The 27199-nt window shown below is 38.9% G+C and overlaps 1 protein-coding gene across 2 annotated transcripts in view; it reads left to right on the forward strand.

Annotated features, from left to right (window-relative positions):
* The window catches only part of FASN (fatty acid synthase), a 60475-nt gene extending 37248 nt beyond the window's left edge, over positions 1-23227 (forward strand). For both annotated transcript variants that reach the window (XM_070740123.1, XM_070740124.1), the window contains exons 23-43: positions 87-476; positions 1338-1502; positions 1692-1810; positions 1902-2056; positions 2731-2934; positions 4170-4320; positions 5002-5180; positions 6030-6149; positions 6272-6394; positions 6867-7090; positions 11833-12034; positions 13276-13427; positions 14473-14564; positions 14676-14827; positions 15021-15263; positions 17078-17266; positions 17822-18043; positions 19787-20007; positions 20370-20468; positions 20629-20880; positions 21710-23227. In XM_070740123.1, the coding sequence (XP_070596224.1) occupies positions 87-476; positions 1338-1502; positions 1692-1810; positions 1902-2056; positions 2731-2934; positions 4170-4320; positions 5002-5180; positions 6030-6149; positions 6272-6394; positions 6867-7090; positions 11833-12034; positions 13276-13427; positions 14473-14564; positions 14676-14827; positions 15021-15263; positions 17078-17266; positions 17822-18043; positions 19787-20007; positions 20370-20468; positions 20629-20880; positions 21710-21847 (3792 nt within the window). In that variant the 3' untranslated portion in view covers positions 21848-23227. The remainder of the gene's footprint in view (positions 1-86; positions 477-1337; positions 1503-1691; positions 1811-1901; positions 2057-2730; positions 2935-4169; positions 4321-5001; positions 5181-6029; positions 6150-6271; positions 6395-6866; positions 7091-11832; positions 12035-13275; positions 13428-14472; positions 14565-14675; positions 14828-15020; positions 15264-17077; positions 17267-17821; positions 18044-19786; positions 20008-20369; positions 20469-20628; positions 20881-21709) is intronic.
* Positions 23228-27199: the final 3972 nt, after the last annotated feature.

A 27199-nucleotide genomic window follows, 5' to 3' on the forward strand; every position in this document is an offset into this window, starting at 1 on the left:
TGGAATGAGCGGCATACAGATACAATAAATAAATAAAATACCTATACACACACAAATATACACATACTTTTATTGTGCTCTTTCAGGCTCTAGCAGGAGACGGACATCTTTTCTCACGCGTTACAAGCATCTTAAACACCCAGCCTATGCTGCAACTAGACTATACTGCCACTGACCGAGTACTAAAAAATCTGGCATCACACGAGAACGATTTGGAGGAAATTGGGGCCTCTATGGAGCAGTGGGATCCTGCCAGTCCTCCTTCTGGAAGCTTGACAAATGCTGATCTCCTCGTATGCAACTGCTCACTGAATGGTCTCAGCAAGCCAGCTGATGCGCTTTCTAACATGGCAGCCACAGTGAAGGATGGTGGTTTTATCTTATTGCACACTCTTCTGAAAGGAGAAACCTTAGGAGAAATAGTTGCTTTTCTCACATCCCCAGGGCTTCAAGATACACTAGGCCTTCTAAATCAGGTATGAAATTGCCCTCCTATTTCTCGACAGAAATGGTGTTGTCCAGCTCTCTTCTGGGTGGGGAATTCTAGGAACTGCCAACTTGCTCGGCATATCTATCTAAAAGATGTCAGATAGGAAAAAAAAAATTCTTTTGCATTTCAAAGGAGGGAAATTCATAGTATAGTCTAAAAGGTTTTTAAAGTCTAGAAATTAGTAGCCATAATACAGTATATTTAAACAACTATTAGTCATGTCACTATCTATCTCAGATTGACAGGAATAAAAATTTCTTATCCATCTTTCCAAAGATTAGAAAGTGACTCTTCACCTTACATAATAAAATAAGAACATTAACCTAGAAAAACACCAAGCTCTGATCTTAGTTACCTGAGTGACATACAAGAATTAAATATGAAAAGAAGCTATTTCAGTAGGTACAGTGAAATTGATTAGTGTTGGGGAGGGACAATAGATTGATAGATAAATGCTTGTACACATCAGTGTGAAAGATTTAGGCTAAAGCTATCCCCTATATATTAATAATTCAACTGAATTCTCTTGAGTTTTACTTTTGAATCAATGTTAGACAATAAAACATAATTTTAAGTAATGTTTACTTCACATGCTCCCAAGCCCTAGATTATTCCATACAAGTTATCATTAAATATATTCTTAACGGCAGGTTAATGATATGGTGTTCTAGAAGTAGCAGATAGCAAGTAGGTTAAAGGTAAGAGCATCAGTAAGAACCTAAATGATTGGCAACAGAAAGACAGTATCCTAATGTTTGTTTATTAAGCAACAAATGAGAAAGATTACTCTTCAAGAATCACAAGACTGGGTGATTTACTATAATTCTAATTTCCCTTGCTTTGGCAGGTAGAATGGGAGAATTTATTTAAGAAGGCTAATCTAAATTTGGTAGCTGTGAAAAGGTCTTCTTTTGGCGCAGCAATCTTCTTATGCCGTCGACCACTTCCTACCAAGAAGCCCATTTTCCTGCCGGTGGATGAAACCGATTATAAATGGGTGGAACCTTTGAAGGTAAAAACTGAGAAGTACTTGATTTTCTTTCTTTTTCTAAAGTTTCCCAAATAATTTTACAGCAGTCGGTTAACAGGATTTCAACTTTTAGTATACAGATCCTGTGAAATTTTGAGAGAGGCTATTTTCATATTATGCATGATGGAAATCACTATTCCATAGCAACTAAATAAGATATTTCTCTTTCAGCAAATGCTAGCAGAACCTTCTGAACACTCTGTGTGGTTGACTGCAAATAACTCCGGTACTTCTGGAGTTGTTGGTATGGTGAACTGTCTCCGTCAAGAACCTGGTGGACACAGGATCAGGTAGAACAATATAATTTTAGTGACAGTATACATTTTTAAAGTTACTTGGGAGAAATAACAAAAAGGCTAAACAGTGTATTTTAATTCCTAGGTGCCTCTTCATCTCCAATTTGAATGCTGCTTCTCCTAGCCCACCCACCAACTCTTCTGCTAAAGAAATGCAAACAATTCTGCAGAATGATTTAGTCATGAATGTTTTCCGTGATGGAAAGTGGGGCTCTTTCAGACATCTCCCATTAAAGCAAGGTGAATTTTATTACAAAATGTAGCATATGCTCACAAAAGGATGGGGGGGAGAGAGAATGTTTGTTCCGCTGTTTCTCAGTTAATCTCTCTATTCGGTATAAATGTAAATAATAATAATAATAATAATAATAATTTATTAGATTTGTATGCTGCCCCTCTCCGAAGACTCGGGGCGGCTCACAACAATAATAAAAACAATAGTCCTTTTGTGACTCTTGTCTCAGTTCTGGGTAACAGTGAATGCCTTTTTGGTACAAATTAATGGTGTGAATTGTCTTGTAGTCAGTTTATTTCAGAAACCCAAAACCTTGGGAATGTTAGAATGGAATGTTCCAGCGGTGAAATGCTCCTGGTTCGCTGTCGGTCATCAGAGAGCAGGGTTGCGAAGGCAGCAGGAGGCTCCGCCCACCCACCTGGACGCTGCCATTTGTGTTCTTTGCAAATGCGCAGAGGGTAAAATAACTCAAATGGTGGCAGGTAGGCGGAAATATATGCTCTCTTTGCGATTGGCTTTCCAATGATCGACAGGCATGAGCGAACCGAGAGCATTTCATCCCTGAAATGTTCCATTCTAACTCAGCTTTCCCCAAGGTTTAAAGAGAAAAATAAGTTTGTTACATTTGCACCTGTAAAATTAAAGAATGCTAAGTGGTCCATCTCCCAATCTCCTCCAGCTCAACCTCAAGAGGTTACTGAATATGCGTTTGTGAATGTTTTGACACGTGGAGATCTTTCCTCTCTTCGCTGGATTTCTTCCCCACTTCAGCATTTCTGCACAAGCAATCCCAGTATCCAGCTGTGCAAAATCCATTATGCATCTCTAAATTTCCGAGACATTATGTTGGCCACAGGAAAACTCTCTCCAGATGCTATTCCTGGTAAGTTGCTTTTGTTTTAATAGAGGATTTGCAATATTTTAGTTTGTATGCGTTAATTCACCTATTTCTTAGAGAAACATATTATATATTATCTAGAAGTAGTTAAATGAAAGAGATGCTTTCTTTAAAATTTAATATGGATAACTAGATGAAAACTCAGCACAGTACAGTAATATAGAACATGATGGTTTGCAAAAAGACCTTGAAAAGTAGTTACAAATTACAACAATTAAATAATTTAGTGCTGTGGCATGTTACAAAGCAGTTTTGTAGCTTTGTGTAAAAAAAATATTCCAGGGATTCATCTCCACTTGAATATTCTTAAATTATTGCCTAATGATTAGAATCTGTTGTCAGGATGAGTCTTAAATGGTATTAAAGTTATGGAAATATAAATACTTTCTATTATATATGTGTGTCCTATGATAAACAATATTATTATATATATATTCTTCATAAACTAGATTAACTCTTAGGGTAAGATAGTACAATATATGGCTTGATACAATATCTGCAGAAATGATTAGAGAATGGATATCTTCAGGAAAGAAATTTGATATTAGCATGATAATGTTCTAAATTAGGTAAAGAATAGGATCAGATCAGAGGTGAGCTGAATCCTCCTGAGTCTTATCCATGTAGGCTATCACAAGAATAGGGCTAACATCTCCACACCCACCCCACCACAGAAACACTTTGAAGGAGCATTTTGGTGTCAAATAAAATATTAAGATCATTTTAAAATTAAGTCCACTTTTAAGTGGGATTCCTTGTTGATGTGCCCATCTCAGAGATAAATTACCTACAATTCGCACTTTAAAATGTTCTGCTGGACAATCGTATCAAACGTTGACTCTACATGCCAAAATCAGAATTCTGGGGAGGAGCAGTGACCTTACCTGAGGAGAAATTGAAAAGTCAGTGGGGGTCACACATTCGAAGCAATTACGAGTCATCCTGTGGATTGAAGTCAGAAATGGAAACAGTGCTACAGATTGATAGGTGGAACAAAAACATTCAGTGAAATGCTAAACTGTTAAACAGAAATTATTTTCTCTCATTGCATTTTCTAGCTGGGGATAGTCAGTCCAGATCAAAATTGACTTATGTATCCCTTTTCTACCATCAATATGCAAAGGAAAGTTAAGACATCAGTACGGACATTAAAGTCCATAAATGTCTGCCAGTAGCATGTTATTGGAACAGTTTCACACAAACTGCCTATTTTTCCCCAGGAAATTGGACACTGCAACAATGCATGTTAGGAATGGAGTTCTCCGGATATGACCCTGCAGGGAAAAGAGTAATGGGTTTGCTACCAGCTAAAGGACTTGCTACAGTGGTAGACTGTGAGAATAGATTCCTGTGGGAAGTGCCACAAACCTGGTAAGTCTAATTACATTGCAATCATTATTCTATCCCTACATTTGTAAAATAAAATAAAATTGAATGTAAGAAACATTATTGGTAACAGAACAATTTTTTGTCTAATTGTATTCATCATACAGTGGTTTAGAATTTTGTTGGTCTTTTTCATTTCTGTAGAAAAACAGAATATCAATAACCATTTACCCAATTCTCTGTTTTTCCAGTAATTGCCTTTTGATTGGGATATTTATGGGGAAAATGCAGAGCCTTTAATTTTATTGGAGCCCATCAATTAGGATTCTTTTACCAAGCAGGATGATGAATATCTGGGGATCCTGGTAACTTAATTTTAAGGGACTGAGTGGACCGTTAATCTACTTACTCTACTTTAAGAACTTTCTAAAATTATGGAAATTAACATGTTCATATCTCACTTATGTAAAGAGAGAATGCAGGGCGTAGAGAAAGAGCAACCAAGCAAATGTTTTCTGGCACTAATGATCAACTGGAAAGAATTTCTGGATTAAAAGATGCAGTTTTAAAATGGTGTCATATGCACAGATAGTTGAATGACCCCTTGTGAAAGAAAAGTGCAGATTCCAAGTTGCCTCTTTTCCTCACAAGTTATGATGAAAACTGACAAGAGGGGCGGGAAATAGAAGTGTGAAGGCCTGCAAAGAGCTTCTTCCAATTTTTCAGGACCCTGGAAGAAGCAGCTTCTGTGCCAGTGGCCTACGCGACTGCTTACTATTCCTTGGTGGTTCGAGGGGGCATGAAGCAGGGCGACTCTGTTCTCATCCACTCAGCTTCAGGAGGTGTGGGCCAAGCTGCCGTTGCTGTTGCCCTAAGCATGGGCTGCCAGGTCTTTGCCACTGTGGGTACGTAGCTGCCTTTTCATTGATTCAAACAACTGCTTCAGCCTTTCTTTCTAAGAGATATTTGTAACCTTTGCTTTCTTCTCTGAAGAATGAAAACATAGTTAACAATGTGGAATAACCTCCCCTCAGAATTTAAAATGATCCCAATTTGTTGACCTTTTAAAAGTCTTTAAAATCCTGGGTGTGTTCCTGAGCCTACAGGTCTGGATTTACTGTTAACTCGCCAAATATCGTGGTCAGTTTATTTATTTTGGATGGGATTTTTAAAATGTTTTTAATTGTTTTAAACTTTTGGAATTTTAAGCAGCTCAGAGCGATTGATTGAGGTGGGCAGCTATAGAAATTGAACCAATGAATGAATGAATAACTTACTTATTTTCAGAAACAAACATGACTTAAAGAACTGAGAAAAATGTTTCTTTTACTACTTAAATATATGGTTTATTTGATAATACAAACTAAACATGGGAGAAGTAAATAAGGACAGATTGACTTTTAAAATAAAATATTGGAGCAGATTAATTTCTATGTCTCTTTGGCCATCATCAGCTGCCACTTTTATCAGAGTAGTGCTGTGACTGACATTATCCAATGGTTTCAATGAAATAGGAGTGATTAAAATAAAAATCTTCAAGATGGCAGGTGTGATGATTCACTCCTTTGATATTTACGTCAACATCACACTTTCACAGCAAAAGGACATGTTTCAGTTACATTGTTGTAGCACCATCTTGCAAATTTTGACCCCCACATTGTGGATGCTCATGTCTGTCTTCCTTAAAGGCCTCTGAAGAAGGACGTGCCTGTAAGGTATTTGAATTGAAAGAAACACATTTTTCCTGTTTTCAGGTTCCAAAGAGAAACGTGAATATCTCCAAAAAAGATTCCCTCAGCTTGATGCAAATAGCTTTGCCAATTCTAGAAATACTTCCTTTGAACAACACATACTGAAAGTTACTAATGGCAGAGGTAAGTGTAAACACTGGAGGCAACCATCCCGCTACAGTTTTAATTAGAAGCTAAGAGAGTAGATGACTAGGCAATGCAAATCTTGTAGGTTACTTTATTGACTTTGTTGAACATTTTTGCAGGTGTTGACCTTGTATTGAACTCCTTGTCAGAAGAGAAACTCCAGGCCAGCCTTCGTTGCCTTGCTCGTCATGGGCGCTTTTTGGAAATTGGCAAATATGACCTGTCCAATAACACACCTCTTGGTAAGATTTTTCAGCCTGGGTATCTATGTGCAAGATATTTCTGGACTCTACCGGGCAGATGTAGCACAAATTTAGTCATACCTTTTGGACTTATACCTTAATTTAAGCATTAAAAAAATGAATGGCACCAATCAAAACAGGCGCTAACAGATGTTTTAAACCACCTCTTACCCTAAACTTCTTTTTCTTAGCACTATGGTACTGAAATGCTTGTAACCAACTTTTTAAATAGAGAGTTATTATATAATTTTTGTGAGTGGAACTTCCCTAGAACTAGTTCTTCTTAAATGTTATAAGTTTTATTTCAATTAAATTCATAGGAATCATTTCATAGAAAGCAATGTTTCATAATTTTTGTGTGATCTGATTTTGCCTCTGGTTCATTATTAATTTTTTTAAAACCTATGAGAAATTTGCTGACAGCAGAAGCTAGATTAAGGTAGAAGTATCATAACTGCATTGCTTCTTGTAGGAATGGCTCTTTTCCTGAAGAACGTGGCTTTTCATGGAATTCTGTTAGATGCTATTTTTGAAGACAAAAACAAAGACTGGGAATTAGTATCCAACCTGTTAGAAGAAGGCATTAAAAATGGTGTAGTAAAACCTTTGCAGACTACTTCGTTTAACAGAGAAGATATAGAAGCTGCCTTCAGATACATGGCACAAGGAAAACACATTGGAAAAGTGGTAATCAAGGTACAATCCAAGAAAGCTTTGTGAAAGCTGTACTATATAATTGTGAATACTGATACCTGCTATGAATATCTGTAAAAGAGGGGGGAGGGAGGAGAGGGTGGGTTGAAGAATGGAGAAGCTGAATTAGTATATAGTGTTTCTAAAGTGCTAGAATTTATTACATGTTTATTACTACGTATATTGATACCTTGTCTTTTTTATAAAATGATTTTAATGACTAGTAAGATCCAAAACAGAAAACATCATGGTGCAGGTAATAATACAATAGGGTGGAATTTGAATTATGGATTTTAAAATTAAATAACACACAAAATACATAACAGAAGCAATGACGTCTATTGCGCAGCTTCTTAAAAATCTAGTTAAGTTTAAAATACAGATTAACAAAATAAAGTAAGCAAAACAGAACAAATTATCTCATCAGATAGGATCAAAACAGCAAAAGGGGGGGAATCAATAAACAAGCCATTTAACATAATGTCAACATAATGAAAATAAATAGCACTAACAACAAAAGCATAGATCTACTAAAGCTTTTTTTTTTAGCATTTTCTCAGAAAATAGAACATATTTCACCAGACATTTGGGAAGAGATGGTTGGAGGAACAGGAATTCAGTTTGAGCTTGATACAATATAGTAGCTCAAATTTTCAAAGTCTGGAGTGAAGGAATTTGCTTATGGTCTGTCCGATACTTTCTAATGTCCCTTTTTCACAAGGGAAGATATTCAGGGATTCAGACTAATCAGTCTAATATTGATGAATTGAGATATTTTAGAGCAGATCTGTAAATCATTCCTGTTTCTGTGCCTTGAAAACAAGGCTGGGATTACTAGATTTGTCAAGGAGCAATTTGCAAGATTGATTGTGTTTGTATTTTTTGACTTGATAACTTGCTTAATAAATTGTGGGAGTGTTGTGAATTAAATATACTGTATCATGGTTCAAAATGACGTGACAGAGAAGATGGAATATATTCATAGAAAGAGAGCAAGGATTATTTAGAATGGGAATGAAAACACCACAAAAGACTGAGGCAAATAAGTATTTTTGCTATGAGAAAGGCAATCTCTAGAGAGCATATTTCATACAGTAGAATATCATGCAGAAGCTGAGAACTTGCTGTCTATCATTCCAAAATGCAGGGATACATTAATAAAGACTGTTACAAGAAAGTTGGCGATGTTAGGAAAACTTCCTAATGGAGCAGCCCAACAGGGGAACTAATTACTGAGAGAAATAATAGGGAGATTTAATTTGAACTGAACTGAGAAGAGTGTTGTGAGAATTGTTATAGACTCCTACATTGCCAGTATATACAGTTACATATTTTTATTGCTGCTACTACTACAGTACTTACTACTATTTTATTAACAAAAAAACAGTAATACACAGCAAACAAGGATTTCATATAACAATATCACAAGTTGATATTGCATCTAGGACTGTGTGATGTATTTTCGTATGATGCACGCAGATCCAAGTATGGTGGCCTTTTGCAACTGACAGATCATGATTTTGTCAATGTTTATTGTTTTCAAATGCCAGCTGAGGTCTTTTGGCACAGTGTGCTGATTATCACTGGGACCACCTTTACTAGTTTAGGCCAAAGTCATTGTAGTTTGATTTTAAGATCATGATATAGACTATGTTTTTCTTGTTGTTTTTCATCAATTCAGCTGTCAACTGGTATGGAGACACCAATGATCCACACTTTTTTCTTTTCCACAATTGTGAGGTTCAGCGTATTGTGTTCCAAAACCTTGTCAGTTTGAATTCGAAAGTCCCCAAAAGTATTTTGGCATGTTTGTTTTCAACTACCTTCTCAGGTTTATGATCCCACCAGTTCTTTACCACTGGTAGGTAGTAGTTGTGCCACAGGTTCCAATGAAGCCACGTAATTGTGCCTCTGTTTGTAGCCCATTTGTGCGATTTTCTTGCAGCCAGTGAGGGTGTGATCAACTGTTTCATCAGCTTCCTTGCAAACTCTGCATTTTAGGACATTGGCTGATTTTTCAATCCTGGTCTTAATTGCATTTGTTCTGATTGCTTGCTCCTGGGCTGCAAGAGTCAAACCTTCTGTCTCCTTCTTCAGTGTTCCATTAGTGAGCCATAACCAGGTCTTCTCTTCATCAACTTTTCCTTCAATCTTGTCAAGGAACTACTAATGCAAAACTTTATCGTACCAGCTGTTGGCTCTGGTTTGCACTGCAGTTTTCCTATACTGACTCTTTGTCTGCTGTGCTTACTGCAATCAATGAAGGTTCTTCACTTTCTTTGACGTACTGCATTCTGCCAATGCATGTTCAGTGCTATTATGGCACATTTGTCCAAACTGAACTTCATGCTGACATCAGTGCTAAAGATTCAAACAGTGTTGGTCAGAGAGTGGATTTCAGTTTCAGTTCTTCCAGACAGCTTCAGGTCATCCATGTACAGCAGATGTGAAATTTTATTAGATTTCTTGGATGTTTGATAGCCAAGGTTTGTTTTTTTTGTAAGATTGTTGACATTGGGATAATGGCAATGATGAAAAGCAATGGTGATAATGAGTATCCTTGAAAATTTCTCTTTTGATGTTGACAAATCTGTAGTTTTCATTTTCCAACAAGCAGTTCAGTTTTCCAGTGCTTCATCATGTTTTCAATGGAAAGGCCAACATTTTTTGCAGATCCCAATGGTGTCTAACTGCATATCCCAATGATATCCAACTATGTGGGAGTGAGTCAAAAGCTTTTTTATAGTGAATCCACTGTAGTTTTTCAGTTTTTTCAGTTTTCCAGAATCATTTTGTCAATTAAAAGTTGATCTTTTGTGCCCCTGCTTTTTTGTTTGTTTCCTTTCTGTTCATTTGGTGAGATGTCATTCTCCTCAAGATAATCTTGAATTCTGTCAGCCATAATGCCAGTCAATAGTTTAAACATAGTGGTAGACAGGTTATTAGCCTATAGTTTCCTGGTGGTGCTCCTTTTGCTGGATATTTTTGTATCAGATATGTTCTCCCAGTTGTCAACCATTCACTGATACTTCATTTTTGCAGCATCTCATTGAATTGTTGGGTAATTTTTTTCATGCAGACTGTCAGATATTTGAGCCAAAATCCATGCAGTTGATCACTGCCAGATTATGTCAAGTTCTTTACTTTCCTCACTCGTTTGCTGATCATTTCAGTTGTTATTTCCATCTATTCCATTTTGTTCTGTGAGAACTTTTTCTCAAACTCTTTTATCTACACAGCATTTTTGTTATAGCCCTCATTTTTCCAAAGCTCTTTCCAAAACACAGTTGTTGCAGTTTTCTCAGGCTTTTCAACTATTGTGTTGTTGCTTGATTCAAGCTCTGGTAGAATTGCCTTTGGTCTAATTGAAACAGTTGGTTTTGTTTGTACTGGATGATTCTAGCTTCATATCTTTCAGTTTTTCTGGCTGTTGCTATAATTTGTTCTTTCTCAATTTCCAGAGCTGCTTCAATTTTTCTGGGGTTCAGCTAGTACTTTCTGATCAGGTATTGTTTGATGTTCTCATTCTTCAGTTTTTTTTCTCTTTCATATTCTTCAAGTTGCTTGCATCTGATCATACATTTTTGATTTTCAATTCCAAACTGATCTTCCATTTTGGTTTTCCAATTGATTTTCTAAGAGACTCCAGTGGTTGTAGGAGCCCAAGCTCTTCTGTTACTATTACTGCTGTACTATATGTTGACAAGCTAGTTTATTTGTTCAATGGATGTTATTTAGACAGTAGTGAGTAGAGTATTTACATCCTTCATCAGTGATGCAAGTCATTTTCTGGGCACAGTTTTCAAAGTTGGAAACTGTCTTCTTACTGCATTTGATGCAGCTTGGACTGTGAGTTTATCCTTCAAGTCTTGTTGCCTTGTTGTTAATGTTCCTGATGTTTCAACAAAGACAGCAAATTCTGACTCCTCTTCATTTTCCTGAAAAATTTCCATATTTTCTTCTGGTTCAGTTTGTTCAGTGACTTCTAATATTACTGAAAGGTCAGCTACTGTCTGTACAGTAGCCTGATGTTCATTTGCTTTGCAACTTTTTTGAATTTCTTCAAGCTCAATTTCACTGTGTAATTTGTTCCTGATTATGAATGTTCTTTGATCAGTCAGTCTAAGTTCAGTTATCTTTGAGTCAGGGTATACTTGTTTCCACAATTGGTACATCCTTTTTTAGTAGCCAGGCCTTTGAGGTTCTGATTTGTAGTAGCACTAAATTACTGTACGATTCTCTGGCATAGTATATTTCTGTCGCTTCTGTGATTGTTCATTTGAGTTTTGATTATGTGGCTCATTTTCCAGCAAATGTCCAGAATCAGCAATGTTCGCCATGGGCCTTTTTATCCTGGACAACAACCAAGCCAGTATAGACTTCATTTTTGTTTGTTTCTCCATGCTCAGCTGAGACCACTGTGACTTGGGTGGACCTTCTGGTACTTACACTACTGTCAGTACAGCTCTCAGCATCATTGGAGCAGTTAAGCCCAACATCATGGCAAAATGGCACCCATTGGGGGATGATGATGATGATGATGATGATTATATGCCACCCATCTCAGTTACATTCTTGCTATTTTTTAATGAAAAACATTTAAAACCAAGACATTATGACCCTTTATAATTATACCTCCAGGATAGCCATTCCTGCTATACTAATTTAGTGCTATTTCTGTAAAATAAAAAAGAGAGCATGAGTCAGTTTTGACCCATATGATGAAATGGCTGCTATTTTTCTAGGTCCATGACGAAGAGAAGAAGTCTTCCACAAAGGAAGCTAGTTTAACACCTATTCCAGCCATCTCCCGAACATCTTGCCCACCAAACAAGTCATATATCATCACAGGAGGCCTTGGAGGATTTGGGCTCGAACTGGCTCAGTGGCTGGTTGAAAGAGGGGCAAAGATGCTGGTGCTGACATCTCGTTCAGGCATCCGGACAGGTACGTTTAAGCAAATAATAGGGAAGACTGAGTTCCCTGATTCCAGATGGGAAATACAAATTTAACTTTGCTCTTGGCAAAGGCTACATTGCTACATTTGAGTTGAGACAGCAAGGAGTGGTTCGAGTAAGCTTAAGATGGAATTGTGAGATAACTGTGCGATAAACTTTTCATACTGCTAAAAGAAATTAGCAGTTTATATGGAGCAAGAGTAGAAAATGAGTACGGTATGTGTATTTTTAAAGGATCTAACAAGGGAAAGGGGGATATAGTAATCACAACATAAAAGACAATTGTGTTTTTGTTTCTTCCAGTTGTAGAAAAAAATCAATCCTTTTCAATGAAGGGGGGAAATCAGAAATAAAAATTAAATTATGGAAGTTAATGTAAACTCTGAATTATACCACCTTTAAAATATTGCATGCAAAGATAGAAAGAGAATAGCACTGCTAAAGTACTAAGAAAAAACCCCACATCAATATTTTGAACAAAGGTTTTTGCATACACTCATACAAAGATTTAATTTCCTGTTATCCCTGGTAACAATATTATTTTTTAAATATATATTTTAATTGAAGACATTTTTAACAAAAATATAAAAGCAATAGAGGTGTTAGAGAAAAGAAATGAAAAGAAAATAAGGAACTATAGTGTTTAAGTAAGAAAGAATGTGTATGTATGTTTCCAGTCATTTTGCCAGTGGTTATAAATGCATTTATATTTTACCTTCTATTGTTACATCACAATTTCCCTTTTCCATCAAATAATGGACAAACTTATAAGTCACAAGCTCATTCTTTTTTCCTCAAAAAATCCATGAGCATTTCTAGTCATTAATAAATGTTAATGGTGATCTTTCTCTAAGAAGTTAATTTTGTCATCTCCCAGTAACATAAGCTTATCTTAAAAAGAAACAATGATATATTCTATGATTATCAATAGGATCATTATGATAATAAAAACTGATTTATTTTTCCATTTGGTTATTGGACATGCTTCATTTGGTTATTGGACATGCTTCTTCTGTTTATCTTCACCAGCAGACAATGGAAAAATAAATGCTGTTGTCATTCAGTTGCTAAGTTGTGTCTGACTATTCACAACCCCATGGAGCACAGCACACCAGCTCCCACATCCTCCACTGTCTCAAGGAGTTTGCCTAGTTGATATTTGTTGTGTTGATTTTATACCCCAAAACATAGCATAATGGCAACTAAATTCCAGACTCTCCGGATTTTCAGGTTATCAGGCTAAACGAGTGCAAGAATGGAAACAGCTTGGAGTCCAGGTTCTTGTGTCAACCAGTGATGTCGTTACTCTTGAGGGAGCCCAGCAGTTAATACAAGAAGCTTCTCAACTAGGACCTGTTGGGGGTATTTTCAATTTGGCGATGGTGAGTGACAAGCTCTCGGCATGGCCATAGTTCTGCTAATTTCTTCTCTGCTCTTTAACTCTCTTCAGAATTGTTTTATTTGTCTGTTTATTGTGGACCACTCTGGAAACAGAAAGATCCTCCAAAGACTTGTCCATTCTTGTTTCTTCCATTTTTTTAAAGCTTTGCTTTATCTTATTTTCTTATCAGTTTTCAGATTTAAAAAAAGTGCTTGAAAAACAATGTATTTTGGGGGGATACTCTTCCTAATTTATGTATATTTTTGTAGACAGTTTTGCTTAGGGTACATAATTTGGCAAGCATTTTTAACAGATACAGTGCTTTTGGTACATTGTTTCACTAACAGTTTTTGAGGCAGATATGTTTGGTGAAAGGTGTTTTTTTTTAACCAAATATATGCAATTCTGAATATGTTTTTTAAGATATTGGAAATATAGTGAAGTGTAATGCTCTAGCTGTTTAAGTTTGTATAGTATTACTTAGATGGGCTCAGCTTAACCTGTGAGTAAATATCTCCATATCTCATCTTCAGTATTCCTCAGCCAAAACCATAATCAAATAGCGAACACTTCTCAAACAAGAGAATTAATCTAATGAATTTAGAGTTCGAATTGGGGAGACAATATTGAAAGGGGGAAAAAGAACACTGTAGTAATATGGAAAAAGATATATTTGATATTGTTTGAGTGAAAACGCTAACCTATATTTCAACATTATCTTGGTTGGATTACCAACATTATCTTAGAGCGGTCTAGATTTTATCCTCAAGGACTGTTTGCCCTTCTTAAAAATATTAATATTAAATAATTAACAAAGGGATGTCTGAGAAGTGATGGTGGTAAGAAGTTTAACTCTTGCTTGCAGTGCTATTAGGAGTGCCTTATTCTTTTTTCATCTGTCCCTCCCAATCAATAGTTACTATTTTCATTTCCATAAAATGTGCATTAACTGTAAAGATAATTATGAGGTAGGTTCTTACTGTAAAGCATAGTAGTTTTGAAATGGGAGCAAGTCTGAGGGATCATATTTGTTGCTGTTTCTGTAGGTACTGAAAGATGCTATGCTGGAAAATCAGACCCCAGAACTTTTCTGTGAAGTCAACAAACCCAAGTATTTGGGAACACTAAATTTGGACCAGTAAGTAGCATGCAAAGAATAGCAAGTGAAAAACTTAAAAGCTGATAACTGTGATCAAGTGGAGGGTGTCTTTGAAAATAAATAATAGTCTTGTCTGTTTTCTTATTCCAGAGTAACCCGCCAAAGGTGTCCCAAACTGGATCACTTTGTAGCCTTCTCTTCAGTAAGCTGTGGAAGAGGAAATGCTGGCCAAAGTAATTATGGTTTTGCCAACTCTACTATGGAACGTATTTGTGAACAGCGTCGACATGACGGCCTTCCTGGTAATTTTTCCACTTTGACAAATTATATTTATAAAGACTTAAATTAAAACAAGATTAGATCGGCTTAAGTACATGTCATCTGATTTCTCCCACACATTACCACATCTTTATGCTCATAAACAATAATATTATTATCTTGTTGTTTTATGCATGTCCCCTTTAATAACCATCACGTCTCCTTTTTTCCCTCCAGGTCTAGCAATCCAGTGGGGTGCCATTGGTGATGTAGGAATAGTTTTGGAGACAATGGGCACAAATGACACTGTGATTGGGGGAACTCTACCCCAAAGGATCAGCTCATGCTTGGATGTGTTGGATCACTTCCTCAACCAGCCTCACCCTGTCATGTCCAGTTTTGTTTTAGCAGAAAAAATGTTGGCCAAAAATGATGGAGGTAGCCAGAAGGATCTTGTGGAAGCTGTTGCTCACATTCTTGGTTAGTATCAATGAGAAGCAAAACATATAATAGAGCTGTGATTTTTCTTTTTTTAAAGTATTTGCTTTCTAAGGCTATCAAAAAGAAATAATAAACAACCTACACAAAGAATATAAAAACTTAAAATCCTATAACATTCCACTGAGTACACAAATCACTCAGCCTGGACTTCACTGACAGAGCCGTGTTTCTAAAGCTTTCCTAAAGAACAGCAAAGCCAAGGCCATCTAATCCTGGGGAGAATGCTGAGCCAGAGGACAGGATAAGTGGCAGAGGAGCCATGTCATCTCAAAGGGGGGGAAATATGTATTGTACACCGAGTAGGTTAATTGTAGATTCAAAATAGTTCTGTACGTGACTTTTGTGTTATCGTTTATTTCATTTTTTCACAATCCATTGCTATTATTCCATAATTTCATTTAGTTGTTTGCAAAGTATACTGTGATCCTGATTTAAACATCGATCCTACACTTACGAAATTAGCAGAAAATGAAGTCTGTTATTTTCTGAAAAAGATTTCTCAGAGTTGGAGAGCTTCTGCAAGAAGTGTCCATAGGGATTAGTACTGAAGATGTTACTAAATTACAGATGGAGAAATTGAGGTTGCTGTACATCAAGTAAGAGTAGATGTGGGAGAAAGAGAAATCAGAGCAATGCAGAGGTGCCTGTGAAGATGTGAACTGATATAGTACTTCTCTTTTCTTGAAAACATAAAAAAGGCAAAAAATAATATAGAGATACCAAAACGGAAGCCCAGAATCAAACTAACAACAGAAATTATCCATAAAGAACACATGCATAGGCTGGAGTTTCTAAAATAAGAAATTAATCTAAAATGACTTAGTAGAAAGTTACAACTGGAAAGGGTGATTAATTGCTGAAACAGTGTAGGCTTTCCAGCTGCTCATGTTGTAACATGATTTAAATAGTAGTCATGATTTTTTTTAAAGTAGCAAGGTGTTTTTTTGCTGAGAAAGCAACATTCCCTTTCCCATTCTCCTCTCTCCATACCTCCCTTCCCTTTTCTCACTTGCTACGTGCTATTGCTTTGTTTTCCATGACTCACAGTCAAGCTATGACTCTTGGATGGATGATAATGCCCTGTGTTGTGCCATGGCAAATATTGTTTATGTATATACAGTATAGCAATTGTTGAGCTCTCACTTTTTAATTTACCTTTATTCATTATTAGTAATCCAGCTCCTTTGCATTCAACTGTATGCACTTCATATACATTTATATTTCACCCTTAGTGGGTCAGGGGTTGTCCAAGGGTTTGCAGGTTCCATCATTTCTAAAAGCTAGGATGGAAATCTGAGGGCCTAATGTCATGTCATCTGAGAATATGCAGCTTTCAAGGTCTTAGTTTCACTTAAACTGTGTGTAATGATGAGTATTTCAAAGACGGAGAAGAAATGGGATAGTACAGAAAAGGTTATGCAGTGTAGCAAACTATGCCTTTGGTTCTTAATCCCACCTTCCACCAAAGTGTCTCATCGTCCCAGATGATCTCTCTCATGGGTTAATGACCTTTCTTTACAATTCCATACCCTGGTTAAATTTTAAACAAAATGATCTGTAGAATGTGGCTGATCACACTGAAATAATTGTATTTTAAATATTGCCTAAAAGACAGTTGCGCTTTATCTCAAATCATGTTCTATACATTCCATTAGAATTATATAGTAGCAATCCCATCAAGAGATGCCAAGTCAGTGAAATGAGCAAAGCTGTCAAACAAGTGCTAAATCTTGAAGAGACAGCCTAAAAGGGCCATGCCCACATGACATTAAGCAAGCTTTTATTTTCCTCAGGTGTCCGTGATGTGAACAGTCTGAATGCTGACACCTCTCTAGCTGATTTGGGTTTGGATTCTCTGATGGGAGTTGAAGTCCGACAGACTCTGGAACGGGACTATGATATTGTCTTGTCAATGAGAGATGTACGGTTGCTTACCATTAACAAACTACGGGAATTTTCTTCTAAATCTGGGACTCAGGACGGTAGGTGTCTATAACCAACTAGGCAGACCTGGGTATTTTATAGCCCCAGACCATATCCAACCCTTCGGTTGACCCTGACCAGCCCCTGTGGGATTGCTTTTATTTTGAAGGCGACTGCTATTTTTTTCTTCACTTTAAATATGTACATGGATGTATACCTAAGCACTTTCACAACCCTATTGGTTAAGCTCTCCACAACAGTTTTAATTTCTAGTGTGTCCTCTTGGGAGAATAAATTGCCCACCATTGACCTAGAATCTGCCCCGCTTTTAATGACGACAGAGAAAAGAGAAAGAAGATAGAAGCAGATAAAACTCTGCTTTTTGCCCAGGCAGTACTTTACCCTGAAGTTTATATATATGCCTCCGTCTGAATTTCAGATGTAGGTTATTCTATCTAAAAGAAAAACTATATGGGAACCTATTTTCGGAATTTCTGAATTAGAGTAGGCTTGAATTCTAGTGCTTCAGAAGTCAAAATTTAAGAGAAGATATTTAAACATGCCCATCTTATAAATCTTGTCCTTGTATGAATGTGTCCATATCTTATCTTTAGTATTATCCCAAGAAACCAAAGGCGGTCAGACTGAGCAACTCAGAGTGGATTTCAGTAGTCTCTTGGTTAATCCAGATGGACCAACAATAATACCACTCAATGAGGTGAAGAACACTGAGTCTCCACTCTTCCTTATTCATCCCATTGAGGGATCCATCGCTGTCTTCAGCACCCTTGCATCAAAGCTCCACATACCAAGCTATGGGCTTCAGTGTACCAAAGGTAAGTGTTGTATTTAACATGTTTATCGAACCTCCAAACGATACAGTAACTCACTGAGACAACATCAACTGTGTTTCTCCGAAAATAATACATGTCCCCACAATTAGGCCAGTCAGGCTTTTCAGTGCATGCACTGAAATAAGCCCTCCCAAAATAATCTCCCCAAATAATACCACCACCACCACTTTCAAGGGAAGGGAGGGGGCATGTCGGGAGCCTCTCTTTTTTTGTGGCGGGCACTCTTTTGGCCAGGAGATCAAGAGCGAATGCGAGTCCTGCAGTCAGCTAGAGAGCACCGGGCTGTAGGTTGACCTCACTGCCCCTTCAGCTCTGTCTCCCATCCACGCCCCCCTCCCACCCTCCGGCTGCTCATCCTCCACCTGCCCTCCCTGCGTCTTTCAGATGGGGGATGCAGGCAAGGGTGGTGCGTGGGAATCCCCTGCAGGAACAGACATCTGTTCCTAGGTGTTGTGTCCACTGACCTTGCCCCTGGCTCTCGAGCAAAGTGAGAGGGGGAAGAAACTCTTGCGGGCTGCCTGAGGCGAGGTATCTGCCTTTCCTCCTTCCTTCCCCCCCCCCCCCTTCCAAACTCTGCTAGAAATCTCTCTTTTACAAACTCTGCCAGAAATGACTCTTCGTGAGACTCGTGGCACCTGCACAGCCTTAAAGCAAAAGGGGGAAAAGATTTCGTGCATTCAGCATGCAGCCACAGTGTTCCTTCTCCTGGTGCTCTGCCTTAAGTGCACTCTTCCACCCCTATCTGGAGAGAGAGAGAGAGAGAGGTGTGTGTTTGGAAGACACAAGGAAGCAAGTGCCTCGCTGCTTCTGCTGCTGAGTCTGGCTAGAAATTTGGCTGTCAGTTCAGCTTCCTCAGGCAACCCACGAGAGTGTGTCTTCCTCTCCCACTTCACTCGAGAGCCAAAGGTAGGGAAGGATCAGTGGACACAACACCGAGACATGTGACGTGGCCCACCCTACCCTGGCGGATCTGCTACCCCCAAATTATGCCCCACTGCAAGACACATGTCCTATCTGACACCTATAGCTCTGTTGCATTCCTCAGCGTTGTGTCCAGAGAAGCCCATTGTAAAGGAAAACTTCTCACAAGTTTGAGAAGTTTGATTGAACTCGCAAGAAGTTTTCTTTTACAATGGCCTTCTCTGGACACAATGCTGAGGAATGCGATGAAGCTACAAGTGTCAAATAGGATGCACATCTCATGGCCCAACACATCGTATCTGCCATAAATGAGTCTCTGTGAGACTCGTCATGCCACTTCTGCTGTCTTGTAGAGCAGGACTCTGCAAGGCCTGCTCCGTTACATGCACGAATGGAAGCAGGACCCCAGCTGTGCTGTATAATGAAGCTCGCAGCAGTCCTGCAGTTTGTGCATGCAACGGCACAGCAAGCCTTGCAGAGTCCTGCTCCATGAGGCGGTGGTGGTGGGCATGCTGCTCGGCTGGTGCCAAAAATAAGAGAGGGGAGGAGAGACGATGGGATATCCAGTCCCACTCTTGCTGCCTACTGCACCCCCAAAATAATAATCTCTCCAACCCCCAATAATAAGGCCAAGGTCCTATTTCAGGGTTCAAAGAAGTATAAGGCCTTGTCTTATTTCCGGGGAAACATGGTATGTTTTATCAAAATTCCTATTAGGCTGGCTTGGATTTTTATTGTGGGATTATAAATGTGCTAGTTAAGTGCCTGACTCATTTTCTTAACTTTGTTGTTTTCTATCATTAGCTGCTCCATTGGACAGTATACAGAACCTGGCATCCTATTACATCAACTGTATAAAAGAGATACAACCAAAAGGCCCTTATCGAATTTCTGGATACTCCTTTGGTGCCTGTGTAGCCTTTGAAATGTGTTGTCAGCTCCAAGCTCAGCAAAGTCCTACCTACCTACCCAACAGCCTCTTCCTGTTTGATGGCTCTCACTCCTATGTAGCAGCACATACTCAGGTAAGAGAGCCAAGGTCTATCTACCAGAACCACTTGGCAGATCAGCAGTAGCATGCACCTGTTTTGTTGTGCGTATACATGGCAATCCATTTATGGGATGACTTCCTTTCCTGTTCCAACATTGTCTTCTGTAATACAAATTGGTGACCATAATATTAAATTGTTAAGTCATTGTTTGGCATAGGATTCTTTGGGGAATATTCCTGTTCTGGGAGAATTCATGATTAGAAATTATCTCATTGTAGTAGCCATTTTTATCTTGTGTGTGTTTTCCTAATAACTGTAATCTCTGGATTTTATCACTATGTGTGTTTAAAATTCTCGTCATGAAAATTACCTTTTGAATCATTCTCAACTTCCAGAGTTACAGAGCCAAGCTAACTCCAGGAAACGAAGCTGAAACAGAGACAGAAGCAATGCGCGCCTTTGTCCAGCAGTTCTCTAGCATGGAGTACAATAAGGTAATGGTAGTTGATACTGTTCACTTATAGAATGTATGCGTTCATGTAGACATACGGTAAATATATTTCCATACGTGTGTGTTCATTTCCCTTTAATAAGTATGGTGTATTTTGTAGTAACACCTTGTTTGATTGGTATATTTATCTGTTCTATTTGCAGTTGCTAGAAGTTCTTTTGCCCCTACCAAATTTGGAAGCTCGTGCTAATGCTGCAGCAGACCTGATTACTCAAAATCACAAAGATATCAGCCACGAGGCACTCACTTTTGCTGCTGTTTCCTTTTACAACAAACTAAAGGCAGCAGACAAGTATGTACCAGAATCCAAATATCACGGCAATGTGACCCTGCTGAAAGCAAAGACCCACAATGAGTATGGAGAAGGTCTTGGAGGAGACTACAGGCTTTCAGAGGTTAGTCTGAAAAATTACATGACCATGATTTCACCTAGGCTTTTTACCTAGTAGATTTTCTCATCTTCAAGAAACAACAGCTGCACTCCTGATGTGTTATAGGTAGAAATAAGTCATATTAATTTGGCATGTATAACTGTTGAGCCATCATCCTGTCTCCTACTAAATGCCATGATTCTCCCAAAATAATGGTACTTTTAACTTATTTTAACCAAGTTAGCTAGCCAAGAAAATTTAGAATACAAAATCACTGTAAACTCTTAACTGAAGTGCTTAAAGAGATTTTCAAGATTTTGCTTCCCAAAAGGGAATAATTGCAAGCATCTAGGTGACTGCCAATCACATCAAAGCTTATCTAAATAGTGCACAGAAAAATAATTAGTTTTTTAAAAAAAAGTAAAATAAAGATTCTCCCTTTCTTCATCCTTAAAAGTTAGACTGAATAATGACTCACAGAATGAGATCTACATGGTATCTTTTCCCCTCTTACCCTTTTTTGGCACTCTTCCACAATGACTTTGAAGCAAATATAAATACATATGATGCCACTCTCTGTATTAATTTCTTGCAAATATAGTCACGATCTACCCAGTAATAGCTATCGCTAAAGATACAGTTTAATGGTTTCTAAGACTGGATATGTGAAAGAACTGGGAACAAAAATGACCTTACTTTTGTTGTGACTGATTAAGAGATATCCAGGAAAGAAACATGGGAAGTAATCTGCAGAAAAGAGCCAACATTACAAGGAAAGGACATTAAGATTTGATGCAAGCATTCCTGGCTGAAATTTTTAATGTTTTCCTCTACATCTTTATATCCTTTGCAGGTCTGTGATGGGAAGGTGTTTGTCCATGTTGTTGAAGGAGACCATCGTACTGTCCTAGAGGGAGAAGGCGTTGAATCTATCATTGGGATCATTCACAGCTCAATAGCAGAATCTCGGGACAGTGTTCGAGAAGGCTAGTTATTTCTGAAGGCTAGATAACAACCCCAAGAACTTTGTCATCTGCTCTACAGCCAAGCCTAGGAAGTCTTATTGATCAGCATCTCTCTCCAGTACAGTAACATTCTTGTTGCGCAGTTGCAAGGAACAATTCTGATGGCAACAATCTACATCATTTGGCAGAGAAACAAATTTAGGAGCAGACATGTGTATGTGTGTGTTGTACTATGTATTGTGTTGTATTGTTGTCTAGAAGTATTCCAAAGGATAAAATGGAATTAACCAAGTCTAGTGACCAAGGATGTTAGCTACAACTGATTTTGGAGACACCTATGTCTGTGAAGGATCAGTCTGTAGCAATAACAGTACATTAATTCCACTGAGGCTCTTTTGTATCTATTATTTTTAACTTGAAATAGTCTAGGTATTTATTGCATTGTTATTTTACTAGAAGTGCATTGTTTTAATTTGTAACTGACTAAACAATAAGAATGAAATGCTCCATTTAGGAGTATATTTTTCTCCTGCTTGATCATCTTTTTTTTAAAAAATGAAACTAAAATTTCTTTTAAACTCATGTCATTTAGAGGGAAAGGAAGGTTCCACACACAAGCAAAGCCTTTGTCTGCTTTGCTTTGTATGGACTTCTTTTGCAAACTTGCCAAATTTTTATTCAGGTAAGGATATGATAATTCTGGGCATATATAATGTCATGCTGTTTTGCCCAAAAGTGAGATCAAAACTTAAATACCTCTCACTTATTTGGGAATGCGTAAATTAAGTATATAGAATCTTCCAAGCCCAACATAAACATCTTTCCAAAATGCTTTTGGTTTAGTTTGTTTATTCCCTATTTGCCACTTTAAGAATTGTGATTTACAGTTTCTTGTTGACAAGAATCTGAATCCTTCCTTCCCTGTTCAAGCAGAACCTGGTAATAATTTTCAATATTTGCAAAACTTCCTATGTAAAAAATAATTTCAAAATGACGAGTTGATTACATTTCTTCTTTTATTTTTGCCTCTTTTGTGTTAGATATTATTGTAGAAGAGTCAGTGCATTTCTGCTGCAATAATGATACAGTGGAGATACTCTGAAAAACCAGCAATGAGAAGAACTGTAGTGCTTCTCTAAACTGAGCCCAGTTTCGCAGCTGGATGATTTTACTGGCATCGGGGCACACACATTTCATACTTGCTGAGAATGAGTTGGCCAGCCATCCTCTGTGGACATGCAGCTAGATGCATGCTCTTAGTTCTTAATTAAGAAGTCTTTTGAAATCAAAAATGGAAAAAAAATGTCCACTGTGTTTGTGCTTTCCCCCTTTTTATGTTTACATTAGGAAAAAACTATGCATCTTTTTTTCTGCAGTTGTTCTTGAATTAAACACTTTAAATCTGACGTATTGTTCATTGTCTATTTTTACATTTCTTCCACTTTCCTTTGCTTTTTTAAAGATAAATAGATCACAATATATTCAGACTGGAGTAGTTGATTGACGCACATACATATTTTCCAAGAATCTTAATCTGAGTTTTCCATTTATTTTAATATTTAAAGCTGGTAGAAAGAAAAATTATGCTATAATATTGTAGCATATGAATACCAATTGTAATTTCCTGGCAGACTTTTGACAATCAAGTCAATGGGAGAAGCCAGATTCACTTAAGAACTGCAGCAGAAAAGGTCATAAAATGGAGCACAACTCAATTGTTTTGTTCAGCAATGGAAATTTTGAGCTCCATTGTGATCGCAAGTTGGAGACTAACTGTATTTACAGCAAAATTTCCTTCTGAAGGCAACCGTTAGACCAGCAACATTAAAATATGTTTTAAAGGGACATTATCAGAAGTTATTCTGCCTCATAGCAAATAAACAATAACAAAACTGAATAAATTACCCATAATATTCCAAATTGCTTTTGCATTAAAGTCCGAAAATGCAAGGACTGGCTGCTTTGCATGAATTGTGCCATTCACTCCACTGTTTAAACATCTTGCTCCACTTTTGAATTCTGCTTATTACATTCCGTTCTCCAGCATGGTTGCGAAATAGTCCAGGAATGGGTTGCTACAGTCTGATCTGCCTACTGTTACTGAGTCTAGATTTCTCGGCCACTCCTCCATGCCTCTCTACGCATATCCCAGTTTTCTACTAAGTCAGATCTGAAACAGTCGTCTTTGCATTTTTATCTCTAGCAATAACTATTCCTGGACATCTGGATTGAGGTTTATTCCTTTCGATTTGGTTACTCCCAGTTTAATCTTACAGTATATAATAATTTTTTAAAAATCCACAGAAGCCTTCAGACGTTTTGGCAGTAGTTGGCTTGGCACCACCGCACGGCCGCTAATTCTGGCATTTGGGCCAATTGGTGTCTTTCGGCAGTCTTCCAGGATCTGAGACTGCTGCCTTGAAGCCATAGCTGATATTATGCCAGCTGCTTGCTCACCTTGAGTCTTGGTGGCCATCTTGGAGGACTTCAAAGTCAGAAGAAGGCTTCTTCAGTGCGCAGCCCCAATTGCCTCAGATTTGGGTGACTCCGCTAGACTCCTTCACTAGTACATGGGTGCCTGGTGGACTCCTAAAACTCAGTCCAGCCTCGGCTAAGAGTAGGGCATGTGCAGGCACTAAGTAAGACACCGTTCTACTCAGTGACAGTTGCTTTCTCCTGGCATTTCTTTCCACTGGAGGTTCACTTTGGTCAGTCAGTGAAACTGCTTCTTCGGGGTACCTCTAGAGCCCTCTGCAGTGCCTATTCACCTTGGCCTGTGCCCATGCCTTATCTCAAGGCTGAAGTGGCTATTTTATTTATTTTATTTATTATTTATTTATTTATTGGATTTGTATGCCGCCCCTCTCCGTGGACTCGGGGCGGCTCACAACAAACAAAGAATACATAATAAAACAATTTGATCCCATTAATAATAGTTAAAAGACTTAAAAATCCTAAAAATTAAAACATTTGATTATCATTCACTCAACCAATAATTTATTCTAAACACACTCATTGGTCAGGGGGAAAGATCTAATGACCCCAGGCGTGGCGGCAAAGATGAGTCTTCAAACTTTTTCGGAAAGCAAGGCGGGGGGCGGTGTGAATCTCGGGGGAGCTGGTTCCAGAGGGCCTGGCCCCCCACAGAGAAAGCTCTTCCCCTAGGACCCGCCAGCCAACATTGGTTGACGGGACCCTGAGAAGGCCAACTCTGTGGGACCTCACCGGGCGCTGGGATTCGTGCGGCAGAAGGCGGTCTGGGAGATAATCTGGTCCTATGCCATGTAGGGCTTTTGAGAACCTTGAGCAGCCATTTTGAATGCATCTTCATGCATCAGCCTCGTTTCTGCCAGCCTTCAGGCCTACTTTTCCTAATCCTAACCCTGTGTAGGGCTTCTTGGCTCTCTACCTCTCAGGCTCAGCAGGGTTTCAATCAGACTCACTGGACTCAATTACCAGTGTCTCTGTGTTCAGTGCTGGCTCGCCTGCCATGGCTTAAACCTTTCAGAGCGACTCTGCAGCCAGGTGCGGCCTAGTTTTCGTAGACCACCACCTTCTGGATGCTACCCTTCAGCCATCAATTGTTGTGTGGCTGTTTCGGTTGAAATCAGGCCTTTTTAGTTGGGCTTTGGCTTTTTGTCGTTCTCCTTTGTGGCTGGCAATTCCAGCCTTCGCTGCTGGCCTTGTCTCTGTCACAGTGTGTGCTTCTGGTAGATTGTAGATTGTTCTCATGCATCGGAGCAGGTGGAGGCCTCTATACCCAGAAAGGCCTCAGGCAAGTCACGCAAGGAGGGAAGATGGTCTTCCAAGTCAAAGGATAGGCCTCAGCCTGCTATGGGTTAACAGGCAGTTAGAAAACACAGGTCTCTCTGCAGTTATTGCTCTGTTTCTAATCCCTCCTTACAGGAGCAACCAGTGGTTTCTTCACAGGTCTTGCCTCCGGAAGCCTCTCTACGGACAGCTTCATGCAGATATTTGACCGGAGATGAGGACCCCTTTGCCTGCCAGTTCCTGCAAGGCCTTAATCAGACCATTTTGGGGACTCTGAATCAGAGAAAGCTTCGTCAAACTCTGCAAGGTACTCGGTTAGCGATCTACGCAACTTACCTGAAGGGATTCAATCCCTTCTTTCCCAGGCGGAATCACATCAGAATCGCTGTCTTGCCAACCCGAGCTCTCTCTGGCAGTCAGCTTAACCCTTCCTCAGGGGTCTGCTGCCTTTTCAGAGATGAAGAAGATCTCCTCACAGGGGAGGAGAATTTGAGGGATGCCAAGCTCTCTGATGATGAAGGGGTTTCACCTGAAAAGCTTGCCTTTCTCATAGACTGTTCAAATTCCTTCTTCATATGGCAAAGGCTACTGCTTGCTTATTGGAGGATGAATCACCTCCTGACCCAGAGTTCTCCACTCAGTGTCATGGTCAGGTGTGCTATTTTCTGAACCTGTGGCTTTTATTTTTATTCCCACCCCCAGTGGCAATGATAAACAATTCTATGCCATGGCTCCCAAATTTGCTCAAATGCTACAACTCCCATCAATAGACAGCCTGGTGGCAGCCTTGTCTTTCTCCTCCCCCTATGTGGTGGGTGGTGTATCAGAGCGATTAAAACCAGAGGACAAGAAATTTGAATCAGCTTACAGACAGTCTCATCAGTTAGCTGCCTGGGTCATTCAGGCCACTTCGGCGGCATCCTTTTTTAATCGGTCAACACTCCTGTGGCAATGGGGGACAGGATGTCTCCTCAGGATTCCCGTTTAAACCAAGATCATAACAAAATCATCTTGGCTGATGCGACCTTTAATGCCACCAAGTACACATCCCGTGCCTTGGTCTCAATGGTCACCTCCAGATGTTTGCTGTGGTTACGCAATTGGAATTCTGACCTGAGAACAAAGTAGCATTTGGCTGCCTCCCCATATTCCGGGGAAATGCTTTTGGGGGAAGATCCTTAAACCACTCATTATTAAAAACAGGGAGAAGTGTAAAGTCCTTCCATTTTCCACCAGGAGGGTAGTCCTTTCACTACTCTCAGGAGGAATATTCACAGCCCTGACAGTAGGATATGGCCTTGTTTCAGGATAGGTCCAGTCCATTCCACAAATGGCCATATCATGGCTCCAGTTCCCACCAGTTCTGCAAGCAGAAATGAATTGGCAGCCCCCCCACCATAGGGGACAGGCTGCACCTCTTTGTAGACCAGTGGATGTTAACAGCCACCGACAATTGGGTGTTGAATACCGTCTGATTCGGCCTCTCCTTGGAGTTTCTCTCCCTTCCCCCGGATCACTTCATACAGTGCCCTGTCTCCAGCACCAGCACCAAATGAAGTTTCATGGAACAAGCCATAAACACCTCTTGGACATTCAAGCCATAGAGG

The sequence above is a fragment of the Erythrolamprus reginae genome, chromosome 2, assembly GCF_031021105.1.
Source record: "Erythrolamprus reginae isolate rEryReg1 chromosome 2, rEryReg1.hap1, whole genome shotgun sequence".
Lineage (NCBI taxonomy): Eukaryota > Metazoa > Chordata > Lepidosauria > Squamata > Dipsadidae > Erythrolamprus > Erythrolamprus reginae.